Source organism: Apodemus sylvaticus, chromosome 5, assembly GCF_947179515.1.
Source record: "Apodemus sylvaticus chromosome 5, mApoSyl1.1, whole genome shotgun sequence".
NCBI classification, from domain to species: Eukaryota; Metazoa; Chordata; class Mammalia; order Rodentia; family Muridae; genus Apodemus; species Apodemus sylvaticus.
The window spans coordinates 128,991,766-129,012,196 of NC_067476.1; the positions used below are offsets into that span (position 1 = coordinate 128,991,766).

General features: G+C 45.6%; 1 protein-coding gene across 4 annotated transcripts in view; it reads left to right on the plus strand.

The window, feature by feature from the left end:
• Rin2 (Ras and Rab interactor 2) overlaps positions 1–20,431 on the plus strand; it is a 210,998-nt gene that overhangs the window by 99,276 nt on the left and 91,291 nt on the right. The window contains exons 1-2 of one of the 4 annotated variants that reach the window (XM_052183810.1): positions 8,966–9,020; positions 9,163–9,255. The exons of 1 other annotated variant lie outside the window; for it this stretch is intronic. In XM_052183810.1, coding sequence (XP_052039770.1) covers positions 9,019–9,020; positions 9,163–9,255 — 95 coding nt within the window. In that variant the 5' untranslated portion in view covers positions 8,966–9,018. Of the gene's footprint in view, positions 1–8,965; positions 9,021–9,162; positions 9,256–20,431 lie in introns of those variants that run through there. 2 more of the 4 variants (XM_052183808.1, XM_052183807.1) reach the window with 2 other exon arrangements.

Genomic DNA, 20,431 nt, shown 5'->3' on the forward strand with positions numbered 1-20,431 from the left:
CCCCGGGTTCAATATCCAGCACTACAAAAAATCAAAATAAAATATATTCTTTTATAGCTTGACAATTGACATTAGACAAGGGAAAATGAGGAGCAATTTTAAGCATGTTAACTGTATTGTATAAGAAAGTTCGCCAAGTGCTGAAGATGACCTAATGGAGTTTGTTCTAGAAAATACGTTCTGCATGAATATTATTAGTATTGGGACCATTCCAATGAAAATACTTGTGTTTATTAAACATGGAGTTGAAAGTTCCTTAAAAGTCACAAAGACCAGATTAAATAAAATTGGACAACCACGTCTTTCAGCATTCATGACTCTGTCCCATGATCTAATGCTGAACCAAAAGAGAGCAGGGTGGCAAGGGAGGGGGAGAAGAGAAAGGGGGAAGAGGAAGAGGAGGAGGAGGAGGAAGAAGAGGAAGAGGAGGAGGAGCAGAATGAATGTATACAGGTTTCCTTACACTTCCAGTGATATGGAAGAGCAGGCACATACGGGGTCTCTAATTTGTTCTGTTACTGAGAAATCTTCATCGAAGGTGTCATTATCGTATGCTATTCTTGTCGGGGCCTTTTTCTGTCCTAAAGCCTTCATTAATTGATTCCAATATCTTTGAATTAAAGACCTGACTAGGGGATAACTTCAATTTCCTCCTGCTCCTGAGAGGCCAAGGTTGCCTTAGTCCTCCTGTAGCTCTTCTGGTCAAAGATTATGAATCTATTGGACTGCTCAGGACTTGGGTGCAATCTCTGCTACCTACTATCCAGTTGCTTTTTGTTTTGTTTTGTTTTGTTTTGTTTTTGTTTTTTGGATTTGTTTTTTTCAAGACAGGGTTTTTCTGTATAGCTGTGGCTGTCCTGGAACTCACTCTGTAGACCAGGCTGGCCTCGAACTCAGAAATCCGCCTGCCTCCGCCTCTCAGAGTGCTGGGATTACAGGCATGCGCCGCCACCACCACCACCCAGCTGCTTCTTATATTATTAATTCATGCTGTTTTCTCCCCGTCCTCTGCGTCTTTGCTTCCTACAACCAAGCTGTTACATGCCCCAAATCCAGCTTGTGTCTCTTGTTTCTGAGTAGATTCTACTCATCGGAGAGCAGCTAATTTTGTTACTAGCCTGAGTCCATGTCTGTCCAGACACAGTCCACAGAGGAGAGGTGGCAGACAGAATCACTCAAGAGGCATGCCAGCTGCCGTCTGTGGGAACCTCTAGGTGTGCCCTGGTATAAAGGTGGTCACACACAGCACAGAAGTGAGGGAAGCCAGCGTGAGCTCTGGTAAGCTAAAGACATGTCCTGTCTAAAACATTCAAGCAGCAGCCATACTGGGATAATGACAGTATGTCCAGGCACACTGTGTGTAACAATGTGTTCTACTCCAACACTTCTAAATGGGACAGTGTGAAACTGCTACTGTGGTATGCATAGGTCTCCCCACAAGGTCTATGCCTTTAAAAACATTGTTTCCTGGGCCAGTGCAGTGGCTCAGTGGGTAAAGGTGTCTATTGCCAAGACAGACGACCTGAGTGGATCCCCAAAGTCCACACAGTGAAAGGAGAGAATCAACTCCTGCCAAGTGATCTCTGACCTCTATACACTTGGTATGACTTATATGAGCATGTGAACTCACAAGCACGCACACTCACTCACACACACACACACACACTCACTCACACACACACAGCAAGCAAATAAACAAATAAAATCAAATAGAAAACAAACTGCTTAGACATGAGTCCTTATCTCAGAATTTGAGATAATTTTTTTAAAAATGTTTTTAATATGACTGGGATATTCAGTGGTCAATGGCTTGTATAGTACATGCTAGGCTCTGTCCAATTCATAGTACCATGTTTTTTTTCTCTGTCTGTCTTTGTCTGTGTGTTTCTCTCTCTGTCTCTCTGTCTTTGTCTCTCTCTCTCTCTCTCTCTCTCTCTCTCTCTCGCACGCACTCACACACACAGACACACACACACACACACACACACAAGATTAATATAGTGTCTGTGGTAGATAGAGTCTTTGTAGGATTAATCAGAGAACTTCTGAGTGACAACCTCCATTGACTTGCGTACACACGCTCTCTTACACCATGGTCAGACATCCTTATACAGGAAGCCCTGAGCTTCAGTTACTAACTGGTTGACCCTGACCTTGAGAAGGACCTAGAGTTTATGGCTTCTCTACTCATAGGGTCTACTGGGTAAAGAGGCAAGATGGATGCTTCCACGTTGTGTGTGAAGTCGCTAATACAGTGAGATGATTTAAAAATGCACCTCTTTTTTAGTCACCTTGGGATAGAATCCCCCCTCCATCCTCAGACATATTCCTCTTGGGCAAAGGCTGCCAACCCTGAGGTCTGTGCCCAGGTTCATAAGTTGTCACGCAAAGTAGGAATAAGTGATTTCCACAGGGATGTAGAGGAGGCATAGTGTGACTCGTCCCTCTAGAATTCTCATTACAGGCTGTATGTAGGTCAGGTGTAGCGACCTGCTTAGCATGCTGTATTGGGTACTTTTTGGTTGCTGTGATATAGTATTATGATCAAAAGTAACTAAAGGAAAATGGGGTTTATTTTAGCTTTGGGGAACAGTCTGTCATGATGGGGAAGGGATGACATGGTATCAAGAACAGGAAACAGGGACATCACATTTCATCCACACACAGCAAGCAGGAAGAGAGGACAGGAAGCAGGGTGAGGCCATATCTCCGCCAAGTCTGTCACCCTCGGTGACAGACTTTAGCAAGGCTCTACCGCCTCTCTACTTTCCAAACAGCACTTCCAACCAGGGACCAAGTGTTGAAACACATGAGGATATAGGGAGCATTTCCCTTTCAGATCACCACACATATACAAGGCCCCTGGGTTCAGTCCCAAGTGCCACCAAGAAAACAATCCAAAACTCATGTTGGGGAAAAAGGAGAGGAAGGAGAGAAAAATCATGTTGGAATTTAATCCGTGTTATGAGGTATTAAGATGTTAGACTGACTATGTGTTTAGAAGTGGGGTCTCTAGGAACTGATTACAATTAGGTAAGATCATCTTGGTTGAATTCTGACAGTTTAAAAATGGTACTTATTTTATATGTATGGGTGTTTTGCTACATGTTTAGTCTGTGTACCATGTGCCCTGCTGATGCCCATAGAGACCAATAGAGGATGTCAGGTCCCCTGGGACTGAAGTTAAGCGTGATTGTGAGCCGTCATGTCGGTGCAGAGATCCAAACATGAATCTTCTGGAAGGAGCAGACAGTGTTTTTAACCACTGAACCGTCTCTCCAGCTCATACTTCATCTCGTTACAATAGAGAGAGGGAGGTGCGCCCCTTGTCTCTGGATATCTGAAGCCCTGTACCCCCTTGAGAGTGCCAGCAAGAAAATGAGGGCCTTGAACCATTAGTGCTGATACTTAAATAAATCCTTTCTTTACAAAGTTGTTTGACCTTGGGTATTTTGTTATAGTAATACAAGAGATTTGCAGAAGACTGATTGCTGAATGGTCCAAGGAGGGAAGCGAAGGTTGGTGGTAAGAGAGGTAGTTCTCTCTTAAGAAAAGGGAGACTTTCTCCACTGCAGGCTGCCTACCTGTAGCCTCCAGGTGGCTGTATGGACACCAATATCACCTCTGAAGCAAGGAGGTAGAGAGAATTTCTGTGGCTCTGTGAAAGAAAGATCAAGGAGGGAGAGAATAGACTTCCACTGAAATTAGTCATTTTCCAAGATGACCTCAGTTTGTCTTGCTTGTTTGTCAGCACCTTGCTTATCATAGTACCAACAACAATATGCAACACATAGTAATAATTCCTTAATTTTCCCAGTCCTCTGTTGAGAAAATAGAGATAATGGGTGCTACCCCAATTCTGTTTAGAAATATACTTGTTGACTAAGGGTGGTGGTGGTGGTGGCTGGGCACACAGTTATTTGCTTCAAATGTATTACTTTCTCCGAATTTGTTTCTCATTAAAAAAAAAAAAACAGTAATGTGTCTGTGTCTGTGTCTATGTTTCTCTGTATACATGTCTACTATGTATGTAATAGTATGTGTGCAGGAGCCCCTAGAGGTCAGAAGAGGATGTCAGATCCCTAGGAACTGGAGTTGCAGAAGGCTGTGAGCCCCGATATGGTTGCTGGGAACCAAACCCAGGTCCTCAATGAGAGTTGTAACAATTCTTAATCACTGGGCCAACCTTCCAGCCCATGTATCCACTGAATGAAAAGCATTCGTGATCTCAAAACTGGACATAAACTGGGTGTAATGGTGTACGCTTCTAATCACTCAGGAGGCTGAGACAGGAGAGTTCAAGCCAATCAAGGCTACCCCGGGAAAGCCTGTCTCAAAACAAAAGACACAGCTGTTTTAAAAGGTAGTTAAACTGTTGAGTGAAAGACAACACGCTGAAAACTGGTTTTGAATCTCCATACGTGAATTGCCGAGCCAGAGTCTGGAATAACATTTTCCTGTCCAACTTGAAAAGTCCCTGGCAGCAGGAAGGCAGTTAGGGAAATGCTCGGAGACCTGGACGTGGACGGGAGTGTCTGTACTCTCAGAGAAGACAAAAGCCACGGGGAGAAAGATCTCTACACCTGGAGCGGTTTATGGAGCCAGACAGCTGAGTGGGGCACCTTAGTCAGATTTGGACTTCCCCTGACTGGCTCCCTAGGGTGAGTCATTTTGACAGTAAAATAATCATAATAATGAGCTCTTGTTTACTAAGATAAACCCAGTTAACCATGCTCCAACTACTAAAAGAAAAAAGGTATTGAGTAAAAAGTTTGGGGTTACAATTAGATCTGAGAGTAGAAGTTTGAGACTTGCAAAACTGTGTTTTCTTCCTTTCTTTTCTTTTGTCTTTAAAAAATATTTATTTATCTTATTTTATGTGTATGAGTATTTTGCTCACATGTATGTGTGCATCATGTATGTCTGGTAACTTAGAGTTAGAAATGGTTGTAAACTGCCGTGTAGGTGTTGGGAATCGAAGCCAGGTCCTTGGCAAGAGCAGGTATTCTTAACCACTAGACCCCTAGCCCCTGAACTCTGTGTTTTGAACCTGTGAGTGACTGATTCCCAACTGTTGCATCTGCTGTTCTTTGGTGGGGCTTGTACTAGTGACCTAAAACAAATAAAAAATCAGAGGGGAAGGAATTAGGGTGAGGTTGGGCAAAGCTTACAAAATGTCAGTCAGGAGAAACAAATCTACTGTACAAAATGATGACTGCAATTAATATGTCTGTTTCTGGGAGCGGTGGCGTGTGTCTTCAATCCCAGCACTCAGGCAGATGAAGATGAATCTTTGTGAGTTCAAGGCTCACAAAAGCCTGATCTATATAGCAGGCTCCATATCACAGGACTACAGAGTGAGATCCTGTCTCCGAAATAAAGATTGAGCTTTGCTGAGACTTTAAAGTGTTGTCCCCAGCAAACAAACATACAAGCTAATGGACATGCCAGTTAGCATGAGTTATCTATGCATAGTGTTTACAGATTTCCAAAACATTGTATCATGGACTGTAAGTCTGTGCTTTGAAAATAAAATAGAGAGGATACGGTTTGAGCATATTAAGAGGAAGGAAACAGGAGTGGGAAGGGAAAGCCTGTCTCTCAATAGCTCGGATGCCACCTAACAAACAGCCTTCAGTCAGGTACAAACCAAGCACAGAGCTGTGACCCCGCTCCACCTCCCCCACCCCCACCCCCGATTATGTCACCATGTGACTAGGTAGGCATCGTAGTTTGTGTTTGGACCATGTATGACATTCACACAGATTAGCTCCTGCCCTTAAACAACACATGACTGCAGGCTCCAGCCATTGAGCCTTTTCCAGATCTGCCTCTAGCAGAAGCTTCTTGGACTGAAGCAGCTCCATTAATTAACCAGCCAGACTCCACAGAGGCTTGGCTGTGGCCATGTCCAGGCAGGAGCCAGTGGCCTCAGTGCCTGCCCAGGTGGCTCCTAGGACTTGGAGCACGCTTGCTCAGTAGGCTGCCAGGATGGCTGGCTACCAGCCTGGGGACATGGGTGTCATTCACACTTTTAAGGACAGACCTTCAGTCACCTCAGAGGCAGTCACCCATAGACCACCTGGAAAGCCACAGAGGCCAACTGCAGGGGGCCAGTCTGGGGATTCTGGGCCAGTGAGGAGCACCTGCTTCCTGCCTTTGTCCTTCATCTCTCTGACTGAACATCCTTCATTTACATCCTTTCCGTGATTGGTGGAAAGGCCTGGGTGCTCCAAACCATCACAGTGGCTCTTTGCTAGCATGTGGTGGTGTCTGCAAAGACAGACCACTGGACAGAAGGATCTCATTTTTCAAGAATCTGATGACTTTATGCTTCACAGAAACCAAGCAGGGTCTTCAGCAGTCCAAATCTGGAGGAACATTATTAGTCTTAAGCTACGGTACAGTTTTGCTTTGTGGTCCAGCTGTAACTGGGCGGTTTGAGGACTCACTGCTGGATACTATCTGCAGGAAGGATGGGGGAGCTGAAAGGAGGGGAAAGTGACCACAGTCATCTCGATTTTGTGCTGTAGATGTCAATCCAAGGTATTGAAAAATTATAGGGGGCCGGTGAGATGGCTCAGTGGTTAAGAGCACAGACTGCTCTTCCGAAGGTCCTGAGTTCAAATCCCAGCAACCACATGGTGGCTTACAACCATCCGTAATGAGATCTGATGTCCTCTTCTAATGTCTGAAGACAGATACAGTGTACTTAGATATAACAATAAATAAATAAATCTTTTAAAAAAAAAAGAAAAATTATAGTTCAGGAAGAAAACCATTGCAGTGACAGGAATGGTTTTGAAGCAAAACATCCAGGCACTGAAAACCTTATCCACATCTACATACACACATGCACACCCTAATTGCTTGCAATTGTGGTACAGTCTGCATCTCTCCACATCTCCTGTTACTTGACAGATACCTCCTATAGCTCTTGCCTAGATCTTCTTGTCTTGGAGAAGCCTTGCAAATAAGGAAGGACATCACCTTCATCCTTGAAAGAAATACAATCTTCAGGCCCCACAGAATCTAAACAGAATCAGGACTGCCTGAGTTGCAGGTGTATGTGCATATCCGCAGCTAATTAAATCACCAGCCAACTTCAGGAATTCAGACGACTCCATTGCCAAGAGCAGAATTCCTTGTGAGCTCATCAGCAAAGGTTTGTATATGGAAAACCCTGGAACCGAACAAAGAAACTGTTCTGGATGAGGAATGAAGTCCTGGCTCTCTCTTAGCATTTCCTGAATTGCCAGGCTCTGTGGAATCTCCTGCCAGGAAAACTTTCAGAAGTTAAAAAAAAAAAAAAAAAAAGACAAACTTTAGGTTTGCTTAAAGTGTACGCTTCGTTCAAGTGTCTGTGTTTCTGGGTCTAAACGGTTAATCATCTGCTGCCCAAGGTTCCCATCCCACTCCAGTTCTGAACACAGCGCTGTGTTTTCCCTCTGGAGTGACGCCAGTCTGTGGACATTGCTAATGAGGATGGACTTCAAAGGCCTTGGGGCTAGGCTCCCCCTCAGATGCTGAGCTGGGAACTTGAACCTCTAGAATCAGCAGGATCTCCACCTAGCTTGCCACCTCTCCAGGAGGGTTTGGAGCACTGGCCTTCGCCCCAGCAGGGTCACAAATGGAACAGAATGTCAGAGAGAAAGTGACCACAGAGACAGGGAGCAACGCCTCAGCTAGAGGAGGTTTTGAAAGAAGGCTGGGTATGTGAGATGCTGTTTCCCCTAAATGAGATTCCACACCTGAGTCCAACCAAAGGGCTCCCTGTGGGCATGGGTTGAGAGGCAGTTTGGAGACCAAAGAAGTCTCTGCAAAGTCTCTCGCTTTTACATCTGTGCGTTGCTCTGTGGTAGACTTAGCCTTTCTCCTTGTTAGACTTGTCACTAACACTGACCTCAGCATCCAAGTGTCTGATGCTGGCTCTGTCACCCAGGCTTTGGTACCCCACCACTTCATGCCTGCAGCCCAACCACTTTTAATATTCCTTGATGATTCAAGTGATGCTTGCACTTCCTGCTTTCTGTGTTGTCCGTGTCTGCAGCGTGCCCTGGCTTGTGCATGTTATAGCAAGTAGGTTGAAAGGCGCGTGCGTGTGCGTGTGCGTGTACGTGTGTGTGTGTGTGTGTGCGCGCGCGCGAGTGTACGTGTGCGTGTGTGTGTGTGTGTGTGTGTGTGTGTGTGTTTGAGAGAGAGAGAGAAAGAGAGAGAGAGAGAAAACACTTAGTGAGATTTCTGTTTAAACCTGTACAGTTTCACTGGCTGTACAGTTTCACTGTTTCACTGGGTAAGTAAGGCTTTGGGGACTTCCCTTGCCACCCCAGGGCACACCTGTCTCAGCCAGGTCTATTGCACCAGGTGTGTGTACCCAGTGAATGAAATGAAGATGGAAGTCTTTGCAGGGTGTGTGCAGATACTACTGGTTTCTGTGCTATGTTCTAGGAAGGGAAATTCCAAGCGCCATAGTCTCGGCGATGATTCAGGACCATGTTGTTATCCTGCCTTTAAATTTTCCTGTGCTCCAGAGTAAGCCCTGCCCCCAAGCCCTTGGATGATCCCGGAGCTGTTTACATGCGTCGCCTTACACAAATGAGCTCTGTAAACAGTGACTCTCTGGGCTGCATCCCAGTCCCACTGGCTTCTAAGGGGGGAAAACAGAGGGATTTCTCCCCAGTGCCCTTCTGCTGACCTTGCTTCCCCGGGAGGAGAGCTAACTGAGGGAATGCTGACCTCACTCCCTAACAGCAGGATTTCCTGGGACATAGAGAACTCCATTCTTCTGCAATCTGCCATATGAAATCTATAAGCTTTCAGAGCAGATTATGGGGATAACTAATATTGGTTCCTTTTGGACTTCAGCATGGGGTCAAGCAAACACACAAAGCCATCTTTATGCTCCCTGAAGTCCTGAGGACCTTCTACGTCAGCTGCTGGCAGAGGGGGTGGGGCAGCGAGGTGGGGCACAGTCTAGGAAGAGTGCTGGCCGCGGCAGGAAACCCGGGCTGAAAAGAGATGTAAGGGCTTTGGTGGGAAATAAATGGCACAATGTTGTTGACGGAAAAAGATCTTGGCAGGACCGTTGTTGTGAGTGCTCTGTGGCTTAGAAAGGAATTTCCTACAGGCTGGACTAACTATTGAAAATGTCTCTACCTTCAGGAGTCCCCGGCATGCAGTAGAGCCTTGCTGGGGGAAATGTCAGCTTGGACCATGGGCGCCCGGGGTCTGGACAAGCGAGGAAGTTTCTTTAAGGTAAAAGGAAAGTGGATTTGGGATCTCAGCTCTGCTCCCTCTGCGTGGCTGCCTGAGGAGCTGCAGGCACCACCGAAGCTGCAGGCTGGAGCTTGAAAGCCGGCTGGCTGAACCAGCTGGGGCCGGGGACTTGCCCGTGAGCAGGGTTGGTTGGTGCTTAGACGGCTGGGGCTTCTATGGTTTAATAGTTCCTCACTGGCTGGGGGCTGGGGCAGAGATGCCACACTGTAGGACCCTAGAGGGGCTCTGTAGTGGTGAGCAGTTCCAGCTTTTTAAGCTGGGGAATTTCAGGATGAAAGCTGCACTTAGCTTTCTAGAAAATTAGTGGTGTGAGATCAGTGTATTCGTCTGACTGAATCATTAAAGTGCAGAAGAAAAAGAAAACCAAAGCAAAACAGTGATTCCAGGACCTCACCTTAGGCTGATCAAATGTTAGTTCCTGGTGTGTTTTCTCAAACTCTCAAAGGTTTCTTTTGGTGGGGCAAGGGTAGGACAAGATTCAAACCATACAACTTGTCTGTTGCATGTGGGCATTGCTGGGGCTAAAGTAACTTTCTGGCTTAATGAGAGATTTTTAAAAGGTTATTTTATATGGAATGCATATGTTTAAGATTTGAAGGCCATGTCTAAAGTGTACTTGCAAATTAGTTTCCCTTTTGTGGCTTTTTGACCCATTTACTCATATCCTCAAATAAATGCAAATTTATTTTGGAAAATCCTGAATCCCACCACACCCCCTGCCCTGGGGAGGGGGTAATAGACTAAAGGAAATTAAATGTGCACATGAAGTGTATTGCAGTCAGGTGTTCCAAACAATGGCCCTTGTCCACAGAGGAGGCACACCAAGAAAACCTTATTGCTTTATTACTGGGGGAGGGGGAGGTGCTTATGGTTAGTAAATCCGTAGTCCTTAAGTGTTAATAAGTATGTATTTGTATCTGTGTTTTCTGTCTCCAAAGAGATTGGGACTGATAGCATGTCAAAAGTTGACCCTAGAAAATCCACTAGGAACCTTGCTGATAGAACAAAACTGAGTTGTTTTCTGAAATGAAGACAAATGGTCTCATCGGTGTCTAAGCAAGGGACCCCTGGGAGGTATTTGGATAGGCTTGGGATGTCGAGTCCAAGTCCTTTAAGCTGAATTCTTCAAAGCAGAGTGTGATTGGATTTCAGCGAAGCGTGGTTGGTTGTGTCTCAGAACTGGTAGGCAGAGGTGAACCTGGTTGAGTGAAACCATTGACAAGCATACTACTCTCCCAAGAGATCAAACTATTGGGATTTCCTGCAGCAAGTAGAAAAGCTACTTATTGGATCATATAACTCTATGGGCAGGAAGATCCTGGAAGAATTAAGTAATGTTGACACAAATGACCTCCGTTCTCAGTGCAGGTGTTTAAGCTGTGTCCCGTATAACTCATCTCAACCCTCAGCTAGGTCACTCCACTTTCATCAAACCCGTGTAACTTCTACCCACATGAGACGGGTGGGAGGAGTTTCACTCTCTGGTTTCTTGGGGGCCCAGGAGCTGAACCCCAGAGCCCTCGATTGTATCTTACACTGAGATATGCATGCAAAAGCACCATCTCAAGCACTGCTTTATCCCAAAGCATTGCCTAAATTAGCCTAAATATTGGCTAGTCCTTAATTACTACCTTAGGATGTACAGGGAGCCCTGCGGAATCGTAGCTTACATAGTAGTTAGACTTCAAAGTCAGGGCAAAAGAAAATAGAGTGTGGTCAGAACTGAGCTTGAAAATTTCTTAGGAAGATGTCCTGTTGGACTCAATGGACTGTCCACCCTCATGCCAGTTTTGGTCAGTTGTTTTGGGTGTTTGTTTGTTTGTTTGTTTCAGTCCTGTTTTCATTTTCAGCTTTTGGTGAAGCAGGAGGCACAGTAACTGACTCGTAATACTGTCTTAGGTTATGTGAGGGAGTCAACCGAGGAAAAGATGAAAGCTAGCTAAACCCTCTATGAGTTCTGTTTCTTGACCTCTCCTGGGTCAGAGCCCCCTTTCAACCATTATTATTATCTATGTTTGACAAAGCTTAAATTATATGCTCTCTTTAAGTTAGATGTTCATATAAATGACAGTCACTTTTATGTAGTCCTCTCTCCCCTCTCCTTGTGTGGGCATTGTTCTTCAGTGGTCTTCACCGGCATTAGGCATGGAGCTATCTGCAAGGATAAAGTAATACCCTTTGGACATTCATTACTAGCAAACTGGATCTAGTGGCCCATGTGACTTGCCCCTCAGCACATCTAGGACCCATGGGCTCTTTCATCAGACCTCATCTTATTTAGAGTCGTCTTTTAAGCACTGGTGACTCCACCAATCCCTGACCAGGCCCGCTAGAGAAAAACCAAAAGCCACCCCTGCCTTCATGGAACTTCTAGTCCAGTAGCAAAGAAAGATAATGACCAAATCAGCCCAGCACCACAGCGTTATCATCATGGAGGACAGCAGGTCCTGGCATGCAGTGTAGATGGGGCCTCAGAGAATAGGTGCCTTAACCTAGGGTGCCAGAGAAATCCGCCTTTAAGAAAATGAACATTCACTTTACAGCTGAGATTGGAAGTTAGGTGTTGAGGTCTTTTGCTGTGTATTGTCATGCTAAATACTGGCCTCCAGAGGTCAGGTTGCTCCCAGGGACAAGAGACTCTATATATATACAAAGTAATGTTATGTGACCTTGCTCCTTAATTTAAAACTATTGGTTGAATAAAGATGCTGACAGCCTATAGCTGGGCAGAAGAGAGGTAGGTGGAGTTTAGGTTCCTGGGCTTGGGGTCTGAGGAGAGACCATGAGGAGGAGAAGGGGAGAAAGTAGAGAGAAGAGGGGAAGAGAGAAGAAGGCGGGGAGAGAAAAAGACACAGTGAGGTAGGTGAGTCATGAAAACATGTCCATGATGATTGACCAGTTGGAGTAAGAGTGGCCCAGGTAGAAGAAGGCTAGTCATAGTATCTCAGGGTTATTGGTAGGGAAGTAGACATAATAACATAAGAATGTTGATATCTGCCCAGCTCTAGTGCTTTAAAGGCTTATTATAAATATAAAGGTAGTGTGTCATTTATCTGAGAACTGAATGATCAAAGGTGGGGTAGAAACCCCCAATTGAGATTACACATTTACTACAACAGGTAGGAGTGGAGCTAAATTCAGAATGACACCCACACAGTGGGAAAGCACTTCTCCGCAGACATTATAAAACATGAGAAGTCTTGACTCATAACTGAACTCCACATTAGGCTTATCATCCTTTATGGTTATTAATGCCCTGTGGCTTTGTGCAGAGCTCACTCTTTGGAAGACACTCAGCAACCTTTTCTTCATCACAACTCTCCCTACCCAGTGTGTGCTCTAAAGCAGAGTTGCTAACCACCAATGTCAAGCTTGGATTTGTGGTTTCTTGGTTTCTCACGTGTCCTGGGTCAGGGAAGCAAGTTAGGTTAGAAGACACAAGGCACATGGAAAAGGCCCAGATGGTTCAAGCATCCTGGAGTAACTGAGGATACCCTTGGTCATGGTTCCTGTAGGGTCACATCCTGGAAGCCACATAAATCCTACCCTGGACACACGTATTTTCCAGTTGTTCACAGCATCATGATTAATTTTCCTTAGCTACCTCTGGAAAAAAATACTCTTTTTCTGCTCTATAAGTACAGTATGAAAACATGGGGAGATGCAGGGACGTGGAACCCTAGTTAGGGTAACCGACTATCTGTAGCTGGGTAATAGATATGTACACCGACTGCAACCATATTTGAAGGGTGAATTAGATGAAAGGGTTTATATAAGAAAGACATTGTTCCGGGCTGGACATGTTCCAGTTTAGGTTTAGGAAGGTGGATGTTCAGTCATCTCGAGTCTTCCTTTTCCTGAATCTCACAGCTTCCTCCAAGCTGCCTCCACAATTCAGGGATCCTGGGCTGACAGATCTTTCGCAAGTCCCCAAAGTTTATAGCCTTCTTCCTCCCACTACACCTACCATCTGCTGAGGACCCATGACCAAGTTCCCCCATGACCGAGTTCTCAGCACAAAGGAGATTCATTTCTCTTTGTCCCAGAGAGACAAAGGGCAGGGATAAGGGACAAAGGCAGAAGGTAGAGGAAGAAGGAGGAGGGGAAGGGAAGAAAAGGCATAAAAGGAGGGGATAAGGGGTAGATGTCCTGGGGGAGGGGAAGGGAGGAGAAACGACTATCACTGGATAGAGAGGAGACAGACATGGAGCATAGGAAAATGACAATTTAAAACCCATGTAAAAGGGGAAACCCCATGTTAGGATGAGGTGCTTAATTTTAATTGGACATGTTAATTAGGTGAGCTAAAGGGGCTTTTGATTGCTGGACTTCAATACTTTGGAGAGCTGGACCTTGGTAATCAGCCTCAAAAAGAGAAAGTGGCCAAATAAGGGAATAGACCTTGGGAGATAACTTTTTTTTTTAAGTTTCTGGTTTTTGTTTTGTTTTGTTTTGTTTTTATTTTCTATATTCTTTGTTTACATTCCAAATGATTTCCCCTTTCCCGGTTCCCCGCTCCCCATAAGTCCCCATAAGTCTTCCCTCCACCCATTCCCCAATCAACCCCCTCCCACTTCTCCGTCCTGGTAATCCCCTACATTGCTGCATCAAGCCTTTCCAGGACCAGGGCCCTCTCCTTCCTTCTTCTTGGGAATCATTTGATATGTGAATTGTGTTTTGGGTATTCAGAGCTTCTGGGCTAATATCCACTTATCAGTGACTGCATTCCATGTGTGTTCTTTTGTGACTTTGGATGATATTTTCCAGTTCCAGCCATTTGCCTAAGAATTTCATGAATTCATTGTTTTTAATTGCTGAGTAGTATTCCATTGTGCAAATATACCACAAGGAATGTAATCTAATGCTTTTAGCAAAGCAGAGGGAATGGGGAAGAAGGGGCAAGGTCTTCCAGGGCCCTGCTTACCAGGCCTGGACTGGCTAGACTCCCTCCAGCTTCATTCTTTCATGAGTTGATATCGTGGATGATGCTCCCATCCAGCTGCACTACCGCCAAACATGGTCCATGACGTTATAGATGATGTTCCTATGCAGCTACACTACCGCCAAACATGGTCCATGACGTCATAGATGATGTTCCCATCCAGCTGCACTACCGCCAAACATGGTCCATGACCTCATAGATGATGTTCCCATCCAGCTGCACTACTGCCAAACATGGTCCATGATGTCATAGATGATGTTCCCATCCAGCTGCACTACCGCCAAACATGGTCCATGACATCATAGATGATGTTCATATGCAGCTACATTACCGTCAAACATGGTCCATTGATCTACATGATCTGCTTCAGAACAAGTCAGCAGGCTTTACCTCCATGTTCTAGAACTATCAGGCTCTATCTGCCTTTCCCTCAAGTCTCTATCTTTGTCTTCCAGCCTCCAAGGTTTGCCCTCTTACCCCCCGTCCCTCACCTCTGCCTCGGCTATCCTTCCAGGCTAGGTAGAATCACCCCATCCACTGTTAGCAGAACTCACAGGCTGAGTGGGGATCTGCCTTCACTTTTGCCTGAAAATAAACTAAAACTGCAGTAGAAATGATGGGGGACGTGTGTGTGTGTGTGTGTGTGTGTGTGTGTGTGTGTGTGTGTGTAAGGGTCTGGGTGTGGGGAGCTTGGGAGATAGCTTGGGTGATAAAGTGCTTGCCTCACATGTGTTTGTTCAATCCCCAGAACCCAGATAAAAAGCTGGGTGCAGTGTCACACACTTGTGATTCCAGGGATGGCAAGGTGGGAGGCAGTAACAGGTAGATCCCCGGAGCTCACTGGACACCTAGCTCATCCTATTGAACAAGTTTCAGGCCAATGAGAGATACCGTCTCAAAACAAAAAGGGAAAGTTACCTAAGGAACAATAATAAAGGCTGTCTGTTCCCTGAACTCCCAAGTTCACCTATGTACACAAACCTTTGTACACATATGTAGAAATGGCATGTAGAAAGTCATAGCTGTGGTCCCAATGCAGTTCCCAGAGTTAAACTTCAATACACCACTTGGTTCCATTAGAGAAGTTTGTCCTGTTCTTTTGTAGTATGACTCGGGCCCTAGGAGGAAGTTCTTCACTTTCATAGTACAGAATGATGCCAGACACTGACCAGCCCATGCCACCCACATTTAGAGGAATGCCTTTCTGCTTCCTTGGTTGGCTGGCCCACCCTTGCCTGCCTGGACTTGTGTGTAGAGTTCCCCTATCCTAAGTGGGATTTCTTCGCCTGCCTGAGTTTAAGGGATGCCATGGAGGTTGATGTTAATTAACCAGGAAGGAAATGTGTCTGGATCACAGAGACCTTGCTCACCCTGCCTCACAAGTGCTTGAGTGTTTTGGACATCCACGAACCCATTGCAAACTGACTGAGAACCTCTGGGAGCTTGGCACACTGGTAGACGTACAATAGCATGCTTGAGGTCCTGGGTCCATTCAAGGGCCCTGATCCCAGCAGGGACTGCATGTCAGAGATCCTTCTATGTGGTTGCTTTGCACTGTTTAGACAATCTGGTGTGTTGAGCTTGTCTGTTAGAAATGGGAAACCTGCAGTTACATGTCGGAGAAACCACAGGAGAGCTCTCTGGCATCGTAAAGGATGGGGGTGCTTGGCTCAAATCTGGCTCTACTGACTGGGTGATGGTTTGTTTAATTTCAACTGGATTCCCTTGGCTGTCAGTCTTTGCTGGACCCCTGAGGCAGTATTCAGTCTTCAGGGACCCTGTCTACAGAGCCGACCCTCAGTCATCCAGACCCGGACAAGCCTCGCTGCAGTTTGGACATCAGTGGCTCTCCTTGCGTTTGAGTTCTCAGAATCACCTCTATTGTGGAAGTTCTTTTCTCCACATGCACAACATTCTCCACTGTTGCAGAACAGTTCAAAGGTGTGGCAGAGGAATGAAGAAATGATAGGTAGAACCCTAAATCCCATTTTAACCAAATTCGACTGATCAGATCCTGTTGTGGATTTGTGGACAATTAAAAGCTGTCGAGATGAGTGTAGCTGTCTCTCCTCCTCCCTGCTTGTCCCCAAGAGTGTGAGCAGGTGGCATCACCTAAAAAGTCCAGGCAGCCCGCTCATGGTCTGTCACCAAACTGCCCCAAATACCTTATGGTGGCAACAGTGATGATTAGAAGTGTAGTCAGGGTGACAGGCAGAGTCACAGTTTATTTGTGATATTGCAATGCACCCCTGCTTTGGCATTTGATTGTATCTTCTGCTTTTCCTAAATACATTTTTCCCACTGACAGTGACTGATAGACAGGCAAAGGCTAGAGAGTGCCATTGTCCCCTGGAGACATACGTGCTACAGATGTAATTTAAGATTTTTCCATAGCCACATGAAAAAAAAATTTTTTTGCTTTCTTTAAAAAGCAAAACACAAGTAAAGTTAATCTCAAAAGGCAAACTTTATTTGTGTAGCTACAATATCTCATGAAAGTAAAAGTTATTTATAAGAATTTTTTGGTTCTGTCCTATATTTTTAATTTACAATAGTATATTTTAGCATGTACAGCATGAACATGTGCTGAAATACACTTTTGAAAGACATCTCATGTTACTCGTGAGCATGTCTCAGGTCCTGTCAGCTGCATCTTGATGCCCAGCAGTCATACGTGGCTGGTGGCCACCACACTGGGCAGCAAAGAATAAATGTTTATCTGGCATAAATCCCTCCTTTTGCAGGTGGGGAACCAGCCTACTGCCAGATAAGGTAGAACATGGGAGTCTACCTGGCCTGACTCTGCTCTGAGGTATAGAACAATCCCAGCAAGAGAAAAGACAGCCTAGGGGAGTGGGTCCCAAGAAATTGCTGTCACCCCCAGGAGTCTCATACCAAGAGAAAGACAAGGAGGAAGCATCATGCCAGGCAGAAGGGGGGGGAGGATTTCCCACAGTTCTGAGGGAACTGGGACAGCGATGTTTCAGGGATAAGAAAGACCACACCTTGACCAGGACCATGTGGTCCCTACTCTTTGGTTAAGTACAAACATCATGTCAAGTCATCCATGGTCACAGGACCCCTTCATTCTTCCCTCTTCCAGATGTTCTTGACCACAGTGAATACATCTCCTTGCTTGGTTTTCTCTTTAATCATCCTAGTGAGGACAACGGCTGAGCTCTTTAGGGTCTCCAGGACCCAAGCTTTGACCCCTGGGACCCTGGGATCCTGATAGCAGTATTTCCACACCACATGGCCCAGGCAGCCTGGCTGCTTTTGTGGTTTTTCTGGATTGCCCACCCAAGAAACAGCAGAGAGCTCACCGGGACACTGGTCTTCTCGAGTGATGACACTCGTTTGCCTTTCAGGTGTATGAACAGTGATTGCCAGTGATTTCAACACCTTTATATCCCAGGTCAGCCCCCAGGACATGCCTTTCAAGGAATTCCACAAGCTTGTGAGATAGCAGGTGCTGTGTTTTCTAAAAGCTTCTCATACACAGGTCAAGTGGGTTTGTAGGTCGGTTTCCAGCATACCATGGCCAACAGTGTCTGAAGCTGAATGTTCCCCACAGGTCTCCACGTATGCTCCAGGGGACTTTGATGTTTTTAGACAAAATAAAACCTTGAACTGCCTAGTGACACATGCCTAATCTTAGCTGAAGGGTCTCTTGGGCACACAAGTTCAAGACCCAGTCTTAAAAAAAAATAAAAATTAATAACAAGACTAACAGGTATGGCGGCAGACATGTGTGAGATCTAAGTTACTTGTGTGAGGGTGAGACAGGGAGATTGCTTGAGCCACAGATTCGGGACCAGGAGAAAAGGAAGGAGGTAAGCGAGAGACAGATGGAAGGCCTATGATCTCCTTCTCCTGTGGAAAAGGGAGTGAATGATGTCACCTTCCCACCTAGGATGTAAAATGAATTGTTCCAGTGTGTGCTCCAAGGATGTCCATCTCCATGCATGGCTATAGAAGCTGTGGTGTTACCACTGCTATCTGACACTCTCGTGTGAACACACTTGTGTGCCAGGAAAGGAGGCCATTCAGTTATGTGTGTGGTGTGGGTCTTGGTTTCTGTCTCATTTCAAATCCATGCTGTAGCTACCTGGGTAATCTGTGATTGCTTTCTCTCCACATTAGCCTCATGGGGGCTAATGTTTACCCTCTGTATTTCCAGATTGAGAGAGCGTATCTCAGAGTCTCAAAGGTGACTGCTGGTAGCTGCTTCAGTCTTGGCCACTTGATCTTCAGAAATTTTGACTGCCACAACTTGCGTGGAGGAGCTACTGGCCTCTAGTGGTCAGAGGCCAGAGGTGCTGCCAAACTTCCTACAGTACCCAGGACCATTAACCAGCCCTAAATGTTAGTAGTGCTAGGGTTGAGAGATCCTTATGCACACTGTAAATTAGGGGACAATCCTTGCCTGAGGTTTCTCTAGCTGGGTCTGAATCAGGCCTTTCAGAAGCAAAGGAAAGGAAAGGAAATGAAGAAAGAATGGTCATACATTTAGCACCCTCTAGCTTATCCAGAGCAGAGATTGACTTACTGACCATTGTTGCATAGCTTGGCTAATCCCTGATCTATAACACCAAGTTTTCAGTTCATTGGCTGGGTGGATGAAGAATTGCAGTGTGTATGTGCACATGTTTACATAGAGATTTGGGTTCCACTTGGTATGGAATCAGCCCTCGTGATAGCAGGGTGAGTCCTGCGCTCTAAGTGTAACAGTACCTGGGACGTTTATAACAGAGAAACCTGGGCTTGAGGGAGGAGAGGAGGTGCAGGGCTCTCTATGTGATGCTGGGAAGCCTTCTGGGGCAGGGGAGGTGTTGAGAGGGTAGTTTGAACTGTTTGGGAGGAAAGGACATAAACAAAGGCCTTTCTAAACAAGGAAGGTGCCAGTGCTGGGGCTTGGAGCAGCGTCTGAGGCTCTGCATAGAACCAGGAGTCAGGGCAGCAGGGAATGAAGAGAGGAGAGAGATGGGGCTGGTTTAGCAGCTGGGTGAGACGTTGCGAGTCCGTTCTTAGTGCAGTTGAGAACTGAGGAAGGCTGTAGGGGATGGGGGGACATAGTAATACCCTAGTGCTGCCTTTACAGAAAGCACCCTGAATACTGAAGTATAACTCAGTATCTTCCTGAATTTCCTCAGAAGACTCCAGCCATTTGAAAGCAGCCTGTGGGCCTCTCTGCACTTGGCTTTTGTGTGTGTGTGGCAGATGTTACCCGCTCTCACTCCCATTTCCCACCAACTGCTCTTCACAGAGCAGATCACCTTGATCTGGAGGGGTTTCTTTCTGGGTTTCTTTGGTTCATATTTAAAATCTGTCCCATAAAACTCTGACTTAAAGTTCTCATCTTTCTACTTGGAAGGCAACAAAGGAGGGATACTGAAAACTCCTATCGATTTTTTTAAAGATTGTCCCGGAGCTGGGGTGCATCCCAGAGCTGGGGTGCTACTCATTCGTGGACCATGTGACTAGCGTGTTTTGAGCCCTCCTCTTGAAAAGAAAAGAATCAAACTCACTGTGCAACTAAGAATGATGCTCACCTTCCAATCCTTCTGCCTCTTCCTCCTGAATGCTGGGATTTCAGACATGCACCACCCTATGGTCACCCTATGATCAAAGCCAGGGCTTCCGACATAAAGCAGGCATTCTACCACCTCAGCCACCTCCCCAGGCAGTTGGCCAATACTGAAAATAATAATAATAATAATAATAATAATAATAAAATGATGGTAACTTCATGAAGCACAGGGTGTGGTGTGGAAGAGAAACAACAGGAGAGAAAACAGAGTTGTTGAGGACAGTCAGCAAAATGCATCCCCCCAAAATAAAGATCTGTCAATCAGCTTCTGTTTGTATATAGCTACACCTCTTGGTTTTGAATTGCCTGGGTTTCCTCCAGATAGTTGCCAGACTGAATAGCATCGCCTTCTTGCCTTCAAAGCCCGAAATATTTACCCTTAATGGAGAAAGTTCACTGAACTCTGACATGGGAGATGAATGCATTTTAATAAATTCTCAAAGGCAGTTCTTTTCTTGCTTTTCTTTCTTTGATTGATTGTTTGGGGTGTTATTTTGTCTTGCTTTTAGACAAATTATCTCTAGTTCGCCAAGGCTGACTTCAATCCTGCTCTGGTTCCCTGAACCAAAGGTAGCAAGCAGTGTGTCATATCACAAATGAATAAACACATAGGGCTAGGGAGA